This window comes from Lycorma delicatula, chromosome 13 (assembly GCF_047948215.1).
Source record: "Lycorma delicatula isolate Av1 chromosome 13, ASM4794821v1, whole genome shotgun sequence".
In the NCBI taxonomy this organism is placed as follows: domain Eukaryota; kingdom Metazoa; phylum Arthropoda; class Insecta; order Hemiptera; family Fulgoridae; genus Lycorma; species Lycorma delicatula.
In genome coordinates, this window is record NC_134467.1 from 40,812,936 (window position 1) to 40,828,360 (window position 15,425).

The 15,425-nt window shown below is 34.6% G+C and overlaps 1 protein-coding gene across 1 annotated transcript in view; it reads left to right on the top strand.

Moving 5' to 3' along the window:
* AstCC (Allatostatin double C) overlaps positions 1-15,425 on the top strand; it is a 143,808-nt gene that overhangs the window by 83,966 nt on the left and 44,417 nt on the right. The window contains exon 2 of the mRNA XM_075381369.1: positions 1,753-2,007. Coding sequence (XP_075237484.1) covers positions 1,765-2,007 — 243 coding nt within the window. The 5' untranslated portion in view covers positions 1,753-1,764. The remainder of the gene's footprint in view (positions 1-1,752; positions 2,008-15,425) is intronic.

Here is a 15,425-nt window from a genome sequence, read left to right on the forward strand (position 1 = left end):
TTAAGCAAAGGTTCAGTCCTATTTTTTTGATTTAATCTAAATAAAGTCTCGCTCGCGTAAGTAATTACCGGTTTAACCACAGTTTTGTAACGTCTAATTTTAGTGTTAATCGAGAGCGATTTTTTGTTGTAAGTATTTTTGGTTACTTGTAGAACATTAAATAATTTATTAAGTCTTTCGGTCCAATTTTGTTTTTCGTTACAATTACAAGTAATGATCTCTCCAAGATATTTAAATTTTTCTACAACTTCTACTTTGTTTCCGTTAATATTCACAGAATTAATAACTAAAGGATCTACAGCCATCATTTTAGTCTTTTCGTAAGAAATTTTAAGTCCAATTTTATTCGCAAGTTCTTCTATACTTGTTATTTGTATTCTGGCTTCTGCGATACTATTAGCTAATAAAGCTAAGTCGTCGGCAAACCCTAGGCGATTTAAATTTAAGTTAACTCTTTTGTATCCTATGTGAATATTTTTTTGGATTAATTTTAAACCGTTCAAGCATCAGAAATTCTACCGCACAATTAAATAATAATGGTGAAAGTCCGTCGCCTTGTCTCAGTCCGGATTTTATGTATAAAGGTTCGGAAAATTCGCCACGAAACTTCACTTTAGATTTTGTATTTGTCAATGTTAAACCGATCATATTTACCAATTTAGGATCCAATCCGAGATTTCTCAGAATTTTTAACATCGAAGGCCTATGTATGCAATCGTACGTTTTTTTGAAATCAATTAAAGAAATAACCATCTGTTTTTGCTTTCTATTATAAATATCTATAAGTAATTTCAAAGTAATAATTTGATCTGGACAACTGCGCCAAGACCGAAAACCACCTTGGTAATCGCCTAGCTCCCTTTCTAGTCGGTCCTTAATTCTATTGTAGATAATTCTAGATAAAATTTTATAAGTACAATCTAATAATGAAATTCCAAGATAATTGTCTGGATTTGTCTTGACGCCTTTTTTGTGTAAATGGTATATAATAGCTGTTGTCCAATGTTCTGGAAGTTTTTCGGATTCCCAAATTTTAACCAGAGAATTATGCAAAGATTTATTAACTGATTCTTCTGCATTTTTCCAAATTTCTGCGACTGTTTGCTCTTCTCCGCTTGCTTTATTATTTGTAAGTTCTTAAGCGCATTTTCTACTTCTTTATATGTCGACGGTTTTTTGTTTGATTCTGGCGTTTTAATTTCTGTATTAACACTTATTTCTAGTAAATCTGTAGGTTCTTTGCAGTTCAAAAGCTTATTAAAAGCTTTTGCAAGGATTTCCACGTTTTCTTTATTATTATGTGCAATTTTACTAGATTTATCCTTAAGTATTAATGTTGGAGCTTCGTATTTTTGTAACCGATTATAAAACAGTTTATAGTAACTTTTTAGAATTATTTTTATTAAAGTCCTGTTCAATTTGATTAATTAAATTATTTTGATTTTCTCTATTTACATTACGAATACTTTTGTATGTGATTTTTCCTTGATTAATAAGATTAAAATAAGATTCTTCAGATTTATTGCTTTGAAATTTCAAGCAAGCATTATGCCTATCTGTTACTGCTTTATCGCAGTTTTCGTTCCACCACTGGTGTTTTTTCCTAGAATTTATACGCGTGACCTTTTTTGCGATATCTTTTAATTTTTAAATAATTTAATCCAAATCAGATTCTACAAGAATTTCAGTTAAATTTTTATAATTAGAAATTATAAATTTTTCAAATTTATATAAATAATTTTTTTTTTTCAGATCGTAGGCGTTATGGCGCCAATTTGTTTTGACGGACCATGTTGGTTATGTTTATTAGTGTTAATTATATATGCCAGTTTAAGAAATAATGCAGGATGTGAAGCTACCACACATTCATCGATAAGAAATAATGATAACAACAATAATCAACATGTACCTCGACAACCACTAACACTAATTAAAAAAACTGCTTATAATCCTGCTGGACAAATTGATTATCCAGATTATAATGGCGTAAAATACGACGAATATCCTGTAAGTATATTTATTATTAGTTTTTTTTTTTTTTTTAACTTTTTAACAATTATTAATATAGAATAAAAATTTTTTAAATATTGCTTTTCTACGTAATCTTCCTGAAGTTCTACACGTTTTTTTCTAATCTGTGAGAAAGTTATGGATCCTTCTTGATAAAGTTTGAGGAGTGTCAAAAGCAAATTGTGCATGAACTGCTCTAATTTGTCGCTCTAGAATCGATGTCCTTCCAACTATTCCTACAACGAATCGTACAAACAAAAAGAAATCATAGATTAATAAATCTTGATTGAATGAAGATGTTTTCCAGTAAAATTCTTATGATGCCTACGGTTTTCGTTAAGGAAAATCACATCCACTGATCTACAGAAGGCTCCATTTGTTCCTGTAGACGGATTTCAATTTGTACAAGAGCTGGAAGTTGTAGGCAGCTTTCATAAATGAATTTTAGCATAAAAATTCGATAAAAATATACTTTTTGGGTTCAAAAAGATGGTTCCGTGGACTTTTTTTTCCAACTGACGGACTCGTCTTCTCATTTTTAGGGCAAAGTTTTCCATTCTTCATTATTCCATACTCGACAATATTGACTAGAGAATCTTGGAAAGCTGCATCAAACCAGTCAAATAACTGTAAACAAAAAAAATTATTTATCGTAACATTTTTTTACAGAGTTTAACAATTTTTAATAAATCAATATATTTAAAATAAAAAAAAAGAGTTAAAAATAAGGAAATGAAATCGCGTTCGAACCGACGTGCCTTCCCCTTGTAAGAATAATATTTCATTAATTAAAATTTTATTTGGGTATAATTCTGGAACCAATGAAAATAAGTACCACTTATGATATATCGTTGAAAAGTTCTCAATAAGGGCTTATTACTGCCCTTATATAAAAAGTCCAAAATCCATTTTTGTTTTGTATTTTGGGCTTTTTGGACACTTTTGGTTCAGTCGATTGCTATCTAAAGGGGAGATGTAAAACTTCAAAACTTCAACATCCTCAGGCTAATCCTTTTTGAGATATGCGAGATAAATACGTACATACAAACGTCACGCTGAAATTAGTCAAAATGGATTCAGGGACGGTCAAAATGGATATTCCCGTTGAAATCTGTAAACCGAAATTTTTCACGATCACAATACTTCCTTTACTTCGTACAAGAAAGTGAAACAGAAAAAAGAAATTAACCGCGACGGGAAACGCAAGTAACCTTATAAAGTGGGCGAAGCCGCAATTGGGTTGGTAGTATAATACAGGGTGATTCAACAAAACGGGAAGTTTTAAAAATTAAATAAAGTTAATGAAATTTTTTTTTTAGAAAATGAATTTTATTTCATGTAATTGTACAAATGTTGCCATTTTAGGATACATACATTTTAGTTTCTTTTTTAAAGATGACATCTTCCAGGTGACCTCCTCTTCTACGTAAACACTCACGAAGTCTCTTCCTTAAATTGTTCGTGGTTTGACGTAACATCTCGACTGGAATTTCCGCAATTGCTACTCGGATCTTTGCCTTCAGTTCTTCCGTTGTAGCAGGTCTACTGTAGAACGCTTTGCTTTTAATGTGACCCCACAAAAAGTAATCGCAAGCTGAAAGATCAGGCGATCTGGGAGGCCATCTAATGTCACCATTTCGTGAAATGACACGTTGTCCAAAGTATCGGCGTACAGCTGCCATCTATATTCGTGCAGTATGTGACGTTGCTCCGTCTTGTTGAAACCAGGCTGTGTTAAGAATCGGTGGAAATCTGTTTTGTTGTTCCACAACAAAGGTTTCAAGCACGGCTACGTAACGAGCCGACGTCACTGTAATCGCAAGACCGTTGTCATCCTCAAAAAAATAAGGGCCTGTAACACCGTAAGATGACATAGCACACCACACGGTCACTTTATGACTGTGCAACGGACGATGGTGTAGCGGTGTAGGATTTTCTTGTGCCCGGTATCTGAAATTTTGCTCGTTAACAAATCCACCGAGGTGGAAATGCGTTTCGTCTGACATCCACAGTTCGTGAACAAACTCTTCGTTATAATTTTTCTACTGAAGCATTACATTACAGAATTGCGCTCGCACAACTGCATCGTTCGGTTTCAGTTTCTTGACGATCTGCAACTTGTATGGATGGAATTGCAAGTCCTTCACTAACATTCTTCGAACGCTTGAACTATCCGATTGTAAAGATGCTGAGAGACGACGGATTGACCGATGTGGACTTCGTGTGACAGCATCTTGTAAACCTTGAACATCCTGTGGTGTACGGACGGTTCGCTCACGGCCTGGAGGTTTATTTTTCATTGCCGAACCGGTTTCCTCAAAATTAGATATCCATGTTTTAATTGCTTTTTTTTCAACTTTTTTTTCAAAGGAAATAATTTAACCACGTGGCGTACAGTTATTAAAATAAAATAATTATAAAATGAATAATCTCTTCAAGTAAAGCAATGAATAAAAGATATGAGTGTGTGGGCGCGTGCGCGTGCGTGACGTATGAAAAATATTTAAAATACCTAATTTTATTATATATTAGTTAACAGTCATCACAACGAATAAAGTTTGTATTTGAAATGTTATACCCGACGAAGTACCTAATTGTTTTCTTTTTACATCAGCTTAAATTTTATTTTATTCTGAGTTTTTCTTGAGAATTTCAATTTATTTGTAGAGATTCTAAGAATCATTTATTAAATTCCTCATAAAAATATCATAATCTTACCTATAACGTAAACCTACCTACATTTACCATTGCGCCTACGTATCTCTGTAGGTAGAAGTACCTGCCGGCCTCCGTGGCGCGAGTGGTAGCGTCTCGGCCTTTCATCCGGAGGTCCCGGGTCCGAATCCCGGTCAAGCATGACATTTTCACACACGCTACAAATCATTCATCTCATCATCTGAAGTATACCTAAAGGTGGACCCGGAGGTTAAACAAAAAATAAAAAAATAAAAGTACAAGTACCTGCGTACCTCTGTTACCATGACAACATAAATAAATTGTGATGTTTTCCTCGTCAAAGGTTTATATGCTTTAATTACCATAATTACTACTGTTGTATCTTTTGTAATTTAGTTATTTTTTAAGGTTTCTATAATGCCCAAATACTTGAATTGTTATCAGTATTATTCTCACAGCCATCAGGGTAATGACACACTGTACGAGTCTAGCGCAATGAGAATGGCAAGCGAAGCGAGCTGTGCAAGAGTCCAAAGGGGAACCAGTGAGCTAGACGGTAATAACGAAAGAAGCGAGCTCTAGGGGGTCCAGACTAGACGGTAATAACGAAAGAAGCGAGCTCTGGGGGTCCAGACTAGACGGTAATAACGAGCGAACTGAGTTCTGAGGCTCTGCCCCATGCCCCAAGGCTCGTCTGCATCGACCTGGGCCACGTAGGTTCAGGGAGCGGAGCCCCTATTGTCTAGTATATAAATCTTTAAATGAAAAGAAAATAAAATTGAATGAGAGATCCAAACAAGAATTTACTGGCATGACGTAGTATATATATATATATATAGTAGTTTCTAATACGAAGAGTTTGGCAACCATGTACTTGAGTAGTCAAGTAACAGTTGAGGAGATCTATAGTTAAAGATTTTTTCTTCCTTTAACTATTCTACTAGAAGAATTATTTATTCATGATTAGCATAGCGTAATTTGGAAAGTAATTCTACTTTCCAAATAACAAATTTCTTCTACTTCCATAATCTTTTCTTCTCCTATTTTCACATTCAGTGGTCCATCTTTGTTATTTCTACTACATTTAATTAGGATAAATAATAATTCAATAATAAAAAAATAAAAATGAAAAAGTTATTAATGAAATAATAACTTTATAATTGCAAAGAATTCTTGAAAGTCTTTCTACCCGACTGAATATTCAAAAAATATATTTCCGTTCTTGGAGCAAAAAAAAAAAATCCCTTTCGGCACGCCAGAAAATGGTTATAGATTTCATCGGTGCTAAGTAGGGGATAAAAAAGATTTCCACCTTAAAGTTAAAAAAACTTCAGATTTACTCAATACGACAATAGTTGCATGTGAAAAAAGGTTCACATGTTTAACCTACGACAAACCCAATAATTTATCAATTCCAGTTCTTTTGGCTATATTTTTCCAAATGCTTCTTTCTGCATCTATTTACCGCAACACTTCTTCATTTGTCACTTTATCCACCCATCTGATTTTTAACATTCTCCTATAGCACCGCATTTCAAAAGCTTCTAATAATTTCTTCTCAGGTACTCCCATCGTCCAAGTTTCACTTCCGTATAAAGCAACGCTCCAAACTTTCAACAATCTTTTCCTTACATTTAAGTTAATTTTTTATGTAAACAAATTATATTTCTGACTAAAAGCTCGTTTCTTCTGTGCTATTCTGTATTTATATCGCTCCTGCTTCGTTCATCTTTAGTAATTCTACTTTCCAAATAACAAATTTCTTCTACTTCCATAATCTTTTCTCCACCTATTTTCACATTCAGTAGTCCATCTTTGTTATTTCTACTACATTTCGTTACGATAAATAATAATTCAATAATAAAAATAATAAAAAATGAAAAAGTTATTAATGAAATAAAATTTAATGTACTTTTTATTTAAAAAAAAAAAAACTGTGTATATGTAATTTAAATAAGCGTACAAGAAAGTCATATAGTGTCCACATCTAAACTTTTAGTGAAGCATTCGTAGTCAAGTACAGTGAATCGTATTGCACAAACAGTAACAGCGGCAGTAAAAGTGTTGATTGAATCGCCGCACCCTTTAAAAAATTGAAATTCAAAAAGAATCCAAAAATGATTTTTATTTATTTATCTCAAGAGAATTTGCAAGCGAAACTCGAATAAATACCACATCTATTACAGTTAGAAATGAGAAAAATTTGCAATCATTATTCGAAATTTTTTTATCTTTCTTTACCCCTTACAAAGTTGAATTTCAAAAAAACTAGAAATTGATTTAAAATTTTTTTTTTTGTCTTCAGTCATTTGACTGGTTTGATACAGCTCTCCAAGATTCCCTATCTAGTACTAGTCGTTTCATTTCAGTGTACCCTCTACATCCTACATCCCTAACAATTTGTTTTACATATTCCAAACGTTGCCTGCGTACACAATTTTTTCCTTCTACCTGTCCTTCCAATATTAAAGCGACTATTCCAGGATGCCTTAGTATGTGGCCTATAAGTCTGTCTCTTCTTTTAACTATATTTTTTCCAAATGCTTCTTTCTTCATCTATTTGCCGCAATACCTCTTCATTTGTCACTTTATCCACCCATCTGATTTTTAACATTCTCCTATAGCACCGCATTTCAAAAGCTTCTAATCTTTTCTTCTCAGATACTCCGATTGTCCAAGTTTCACTTCCATATAAAGCGACACTCCAAACATATACTTTCAAAAATCTTTTCCTGACATTTAAATTAATTTTTGATGTAAACAAATTATATTTCTTACTGAAAGCTCGTTTCGCTTGTGCTATTCGGCATTTTATATCGCTCCTGCTTCGTCCATCTTTAGTAATTCTACTTCCCAAATAACAAAATTCTTCTACCTCCATAATCTTTTCTCCTCCTATTTTCACATTCAGCGGTCCATCTTTGTTATTTCTACTATATTTCATTACTTTTGTTTTGTTCTTGTTTATTTTCATGCGATAGTTCTTGCGTAGGACTTCATCTATGCCGTTCATTGTTTCTTCTAAATCCTTTTTACTCTCGGCTAGAATTACTATATCATCAGCAAATCGTAGCATCTTTATCTTTTCACCTTGTACTGTTACTCCGATTTTAAAATATTTACATTAAAATTACACACAGTAAAAATCAAATTAATATCTTCATTTGTTACCGAGAAATTAAAAAAAAATATTATTGTCATTGTATATCAATTTTAATACTTCAAATTAGTAGTTTCAAAAAATCCTTTCTTACTGTGCATTTGGGTTATAAGATAAAATGTATACAAATTTTCATTGATTTATCTTATTAGTATTTACTGGGCGTTGATGAATCTGATCAGGATAAGTTGCTTTATAGGTATAGAAAATGATATGACTACACAACACACAGGTAGAATTTTCCTCATCCACCCTGTTTTCCGTTACTCTGACAGAATAAAGAGGCTGATTTTTACACCTTCTTTTTATATTCCCCTTTCCGTTTCTAATTTTTTTATATATTATTTTTTTAAAGCAAAATTTCCTTTCTTTTTATAACCTTCTTTTCCTTTACCCAGAAATTCCAGGCTATGAAAATCAATGATACACATTTTAATTATTTCATGACGTAAATTATTTTTTTTTTAAATACGGTTTTATTTACAATATTTTTTTTTAAATTCAGGATTTTTTTTTGTAATTTAAATGGACGTTTCTCTTTAAAGAAATCATCAGCTACAGGGAGTCCCATATTAAATGCAACCCTACCTTATATTGGTAGGTATTGAAATAATAAAAAGGCATGTGTAAATGTAAATGTAATTTTTATTATTACCATCCATTACCTTACATTTAGAGTAAATGTTGAAAGTGGCTGCCATACTCTTGAATACAAGCTTCAATTCTTTTTACAGCATTTCTTGAAACTTTTTCAAAGTTTGTGGCTGGATATTTAATACAGCTTGTTCAATATTGACTTTCAATTGTTCAAGTATTCGTGGTTTGTTACTGTAGGCTTTTCTTTGAGGTAACCCCGTAGAAAAAAATCCGCCGCAGTCAAATCTGGAGATCTTGGTGGCCACAAACCTCGACCGATAACACGATTACCAAAGAATTCCTCGACGAAATCAGAAGTTAAACCTGCGTAGTGCGATGTCGCACCGTAATGTTTTAGCCGGCAGTGTCTGTCTTCCTCTTCCAAGAGTGCGATGAACTGAAATAAAATATCCCGATATCGTTCTGCATTAATGGTGTACTCGAAAAAAATAGGACCGATTATTTTCTTCCGCGATATCGCGCACCACACACCCTTCTTCTGCGGGTGTAATTGTTTTTCGTGATAAACGAGGGGATTTTCAGCGCTCCAAATTCTACTGTTTTGGCTGTTTACGTAGCTATCCAAATGAAACCGTGCTACATCTGTGAAAAATAACGAATCCATAACATTTAAATTACCTCACGCAGAAATCGACGGAACCGTTGACAATATTGTAGCCGTTTTTCTTTGTCGGGCTCAAGAAGTCGATGAACCGTTTGAATGCGATAAGGTCGTAATTATAATTGTTTGGTCGCCCGATGAAAAGTCGATTTAGACAAATTAATTTCAGCAGACAAACGTCTGATCGATTTATTTGGCTAGGCTAGTAATCGGTCTTTGATTTCAGTGATTGTATCTGTATTCAACACTGACGCAGATCTTTTGTGTTCCTTGTTATTAATAGAACCAGTCTCTCTAAATTTTGCGACTAACCTTAATACTGATGTTTTGTTAGGAGAGTGGTTTATCCGGGTACTTATGGCGAAACAAATCTTGCACTGCAACCGCTGATTTCGTACTGAAGTACGACTCGAAAATGAAAACACGTTCATCTAGCGAAAAATCACCATCTTGTCTCTAGCAATACACTGAACTTTATGATTGCATTTTTGTTACTATCGGTAGGTTCTACTGCGTCGCCGCGATGTTCACATGTTGGACGAATCCAATTCAGTAACGAGTAGGGGAGTAAGCTTGACTTTTAAAATTTCATGGATGAGTGATTGATGGGTTGCGTTTTATATGGGACACTCGGTATTTTAATTTAATTTGATTCTTTATTTCTTTCTGATTTCTGTTAATAATTTAATCTCAGTATAATTAATTTCTCTTTTATTATATAATTCTCTTCAGCAAAGTTTGTTTCACAAACCAGTTTTTCATCTACTGCCAAGTGTGAGTGTATGTGTGTGTATGTATATAGGCAAATGCAATTACCTTTACCGGTTTGCCAGGCCTAACGTAGCTGGAATGTAGTGTAAATGTACCGATTAACATGTAGTCTGGAATAACCTCAGGTCGACCACTCCTTAAACTTATGATTAATTGAAATCTAACCAACAAAAACCACCGGTATTTAGAGTCATTCAATTCCAACTAAAATTAACCTAAAATTAACTGCCTCTACATAGACAAAAACGTTTACTTAGAAAGTCAACTGATTTTCCTACGACTAATTTAATCATTAGACTATCTCGGTCAGTTCAGCATATATATATTGTTTATTTAAAGATTTTTACCACTTTTGATTAAACAAGATAATCTATGAAGAATTTAAAATAACAAAGCTTTTCCTCGATTTTTGAGTGTATTAAAAATGATAATCTATTGGCTAGTTTAAAATCTCTTGTATTTTTAAAATAAGATAGTAAATTTCTTCTTTTTTTCTCTAAATGAACAATTCTAAGATATTTTTCCATTTGAATCTGTGGCCAAACTGATGACTGTGTTATGTTATCAAATTTAGAGGGACTAAAAGACGATTTCTGATAAAAATCATCAAGGCTAGGAACGGAGAGGATGTTGTGGCGACCGGAATCGTCACATGGGAGGTGTCTTCCCTTACGAGATTCAGGATGCTGTGTGTGGAAAGTTAAACTTAACGTTAATGAAGTGTTTTATTTGGAGTGTGATGCTTTATGAAGCTTAAACTTAGACGATAACAAAGCCAAACAGAAAACGAATTGAGGCTTTTGAGATACGGGTATGATACAGAATGATAAATGTCAGACGGAAATACCATATAGTAATAAGAAGAGAATTGGAGAGAATAGGAAAATGCTAAATGTGATTGAATATAGGAAAAAAACTGGCTAGGACAGGAGTCGGCAACATTTTGAGTCAGAAGAATCAAAAATTACAATTTACAAAATTTCAAAGTTTTTAAAGAGCCACAAAATGTTTTCGGAAATAGGTTTATTAAATAATAATTTATAGGTACTTACAATTATAATTATTATTTTAACTCTAATTTTTAAATAATAAAAGCTATAAAATATATAAATAATAAAATAAGTAATTTATTAAATACTAGCTCTACCCGCCACGCTTCGCTGTGGCACATTGTGGTTGCATGGATGAGAAATGAGAAACAAAACAAAGCATACGTTTCATACAAGTTTAATTTTGTAATACTTATGTATATACAATATTTTTTTGTTTTTCCACTGTCTGAGTAGATATAAAGGCTATCTGGTTTGCCGACTCGGGAACACGCAACATACAGTTGCCCATGTGAGAAGCAATCCGCATCTAAATCTAAACCACACAATTCTAAAGATTGACCTTGAGCTTTATCGATTGTGATTGCAAATGCCAATCGAATAGGGAATTGCAATCTTTTAAATTAAAATGGTGTATCGGTCGGGATCATGGGTCTTCGAGGAATGAGGACATCTTCACCTTTGAAAGGCCCCGTTAAAATCGTTGCTTCGACTACGTTATTCATCAATTTCTTAACTGCAAGTCGCGAGCCGTTGCAGAGTTTTGGCTGATTAATGTTCCGCAACAGGATAAATGTCATTTTTTGATCGAACCGTTGCTAGAATCAATCTAATGAGGAATTTTTTCCCAGTTCCTCCTGGCGCATCCAAGAAGAAGGTCCCCCCAACTCCGTCATTTATCATTTGCATTATGCGATCTTAAATGCCTTTCTGTTCACGCGTTAATTTGGAAATGTTTGATTAGACATATGACTGAAGATTACCGTAGTTGTAACTCTGTTCACGGCGTAAATCCACATCAAATGAAGCAATTGCAGCTCGGGTGGGTGCTGGCATTCCCGATTGACTAAGAACTTTATTTGCAATAGCTAAGCACTTATCTTCAATATTTATCAATGCTTCGTTGTAAATGCCTTCTGTAAATTCCACGGTCATGTTGGTATTTTCTAGGCGTACTCTATGCAAAATATCCTCAGCCATATGTGATCGATATCTTTCCCATAACTCTGTGGGAGATGAAGGGAAGCAAGCGGTCAATATAATTGCGAATAATGCGCGAATTGGGTTTGGATGTGCAGTGTTGCACGCGTCATTAATACATATATCCCACTGTTGGTCGTTTTCTAATAAATTCAGAGCTTGGTGAAAGGTGCAGCTCAATCACGACACGATCACACAAAAGTACCTCGATTAAAGTGAATATTTAATTCAGATTGTATAATAATCTGAATCAGATGCAAGTGGATACGTTTTTTTTTTTTTTTAATAAACAATGTAATTGGGAACAGGTATTGTTTCACATGTGACTGCGGTTGTTGTTAGCTAGTATGGCGAGTGTTCCCCTCGCTTCCGGCAGATGGCGCGGTCACTGGTACACAGCTGACCGTTAAAAAAAAACTGTTTTCTCGCGGTCGCGGGTATGTGACTGATGCGAAAAATAGATAAAAACAATCTTCGATGCGGGTTATATATCGTGTTAAAATTTGAGCTCAATCGGCGCAGAACATTTTGAGTTCTTGAAACGTATACAAACTTAACATTTTTATATATAAAGATATATTTTAATAAAAACACTTTCGCGGTAATATCCAGCAGTAGTACTTTGTTTCTTTCTTGACAATTCTTATTGAGTTCAAAAAAGTAGTTAGGTATCTTATTTGGCAACCCACCGGGTTTGTCTAGTGGTGAACGCGTCTTCCCAAATCAGCTGATTTGGAAGTCGAGAGTTCCACCGTTCAAGTCCTAGTAAAGCTAGTTATTTTTACACGGATTTGAGTACTAGATCATGGATACCGGTGTTCTTTGGTGGTTGGGTTTCAATTAACCACACATCTCAGGTACGGTCGAACTGAGAATGTACAAGACTACACTTCATTTACACTCATACATATCATCCTCATTCATCCTCTGAAGTATTATCTGAACGGTAATTACCAGAGGCTAAACAGGAAAAATAAACACCCACAAACAAGGGAAAATACCCAAAAGATTGAAAGCATATGGAGCTTTACAAATCATAGAAATAAGATAGAATGTAGAAGGAACAAAGCATTGTCGGACATCCTGGTCCTAGTAGAAAAAAATACCTTGTAACGAACCCGGTTGCCACACCACCCACTCCGTTCTTAACCCTGATGGCCTTTACAGAAGGTCATCTTTTAGATACAGTCTAAACTTGACAACATCACAGTTATCAGTTTGGTATTTGTCAGGAAGCCACCGACACAAATGTCTCGGCAGATATTTCCATCAGTGAATTTACACAACATACTATAATCTTCGAATGGATTCTCTCAACCTCGACCACCTACTATAACTTGCAACCTTCAATTACCAAATTAATCGATTCGCGGAAGCTCGATTCCTACACCTTCGTTTTACACTTAAATTGGTTACACACAAAAACTCTTTTCGTATCTAAATTCAATTTATTAAATTATGTACTGCGATTATTATTTATCGAATTTTTTTAACACCAAAAATACTATTCTCATATTAACAAAACAAATGTTAATCGCAATAGAAGATAAATTTAGTCAAACTCTTGATGTACTCAAAAATCAAGAAACATATTGACGAATTTAGTAAACTTCTAATGAAAAAATACCCTATCTCTATTTCTCTCTCTCTCTGTTCTGGTACACTTTCGGGAGCGAGGTCAATGTCTACACACCCTCCCATACCGCAGCTCTATCACAAATTTTTCAATACATCCTTTCTCATCCTAACAGCAAATATCTCAACTAACCGAGGTTCTAAGCCAAAACTCCTTTCTTGCCAAAGTAAGCACCCAGACAGGCCCCTAGCTACCCAGCAACAATAAGAGCATCAGACCCCCTCAGCCATCCTCCGAAGAGCTAAGAATCTAAGGAAACCAGCAACTATGTTCTCTTTCGGTTTTCCAATAACTTTTCCAGAACAAAACCAGAATTGATCCTCGCAAGTTCTCTAATTACTTTATAACGTTCAGCGGGGCAGAAATATAAGATATGGCACCCATCATCAATAGCTTCCATAATAAAGGTTAATATTTATTATCTATTTGTATAAATAAATAATAAATTAATTACAATTACTACAAATGACATTAAAATTTAATTAACTACACCTCATTTTAATCCTTCCTAATCAAAATTATGATACATAATAGAGGAGATCCAAGAAGGCGTCTATGGGGTAAGTTATTTCAGAGCATATTTAATAAATAATTAAACGACCTTTTTCCATTAACTGCGAGATATCTACCTTCTTTTTGTTTTGTAACTAATTGAATTTGTAAGTACTTGTATTTCTTTTGTTTATCTGACCTACATCAGATGTAAATTGATACACATTATCAACTTTAGTTTTATTCTATTTCTTTTCTTCTTTACTGTTCTAAATAAAAATAATAAGCAAATATGCTTTCATTGCAGATGTGTTTTTTTATTTGATTTTTAAATATATTCCTTTATTGATTCGCTTTCTATCTATATTCTCGTCCCGAATTATTCGAATTAAAAAAATCAAACATGATGGTATCGATGTTCTAACAATCAAGGAATTCGGTGTAAATTTATTTTAGGAATCTGATATCTTATTCATCGATCGTAAATCTTCCGAATTAAAATAAAATAAAATTATATTTCAGTAACGACATACGTATAATTGGAAAAAAAAACTTGACAACACAGTTGTCGGACTTTCCTGTCACGAGGCTTTTATCTGATGGAACTGAACGGAACGGAACGCAAAAATGGCGGGAGTTTCAATATTTCTCCCTACAGATCGCAGAACCTGGACAATGTCTCTTGCTGCTGTATCTTTCTATTATCGGACGGGTTTCATCGGTTATTTAGTGGCGGTTTTATTTATAGACGGATTTGGTAATTTGCCTTCCTATCCGTATGGACCGTGGGAGACTAACCTTTTGAGCTTAGTACTCCCGGCGTGATTCCCCTTCGGTACCAGCACTTATGGTCTAGCAGGAATACACCTACCGGGATCCTAGTTATTTGGAGGGAGAAATGCGCCCAGTTCACCGGAGGGAGTCGCATATGCTGACTGAATTAAATTGTGGTTTCTTCATGGGACGGTGTGGGGTGTTTCTTTCTGAGCGGGAGGGGGGGTTTGGAGTAAATTGGTTCTCCAGGGTGTCGGCGAAAATCTCCGCCCTGTTTGCCTCCGAATATGCCAGAAGGCCTCGTTGCCCCACAACTGGGTGGCGGGGCTTCTTTCCTTCTCGTAGTTTTTCGTTCAGCCTGAACACCGAGGAGTGGTCGTCTGAAACTGAGGCGAAGTATTCGTTCCACGAATCCTCTCGATGTTGTGCCAGAAGCTGTTTCACTCTGTCCGTTTGAGTATAAAAAGCCCTTTTATCATCGGGGGACAGGGTGATTCGGTATCTCCTCCTCAGTCGGTGGGAGATTATTACGGATAGGCCTCGTGGTCTTTTCTGTAGAGCTGTTTGACAGAGCCTCGGTCATTGACGATGTGACGCGTTCAACCGTGTCGTCGATTT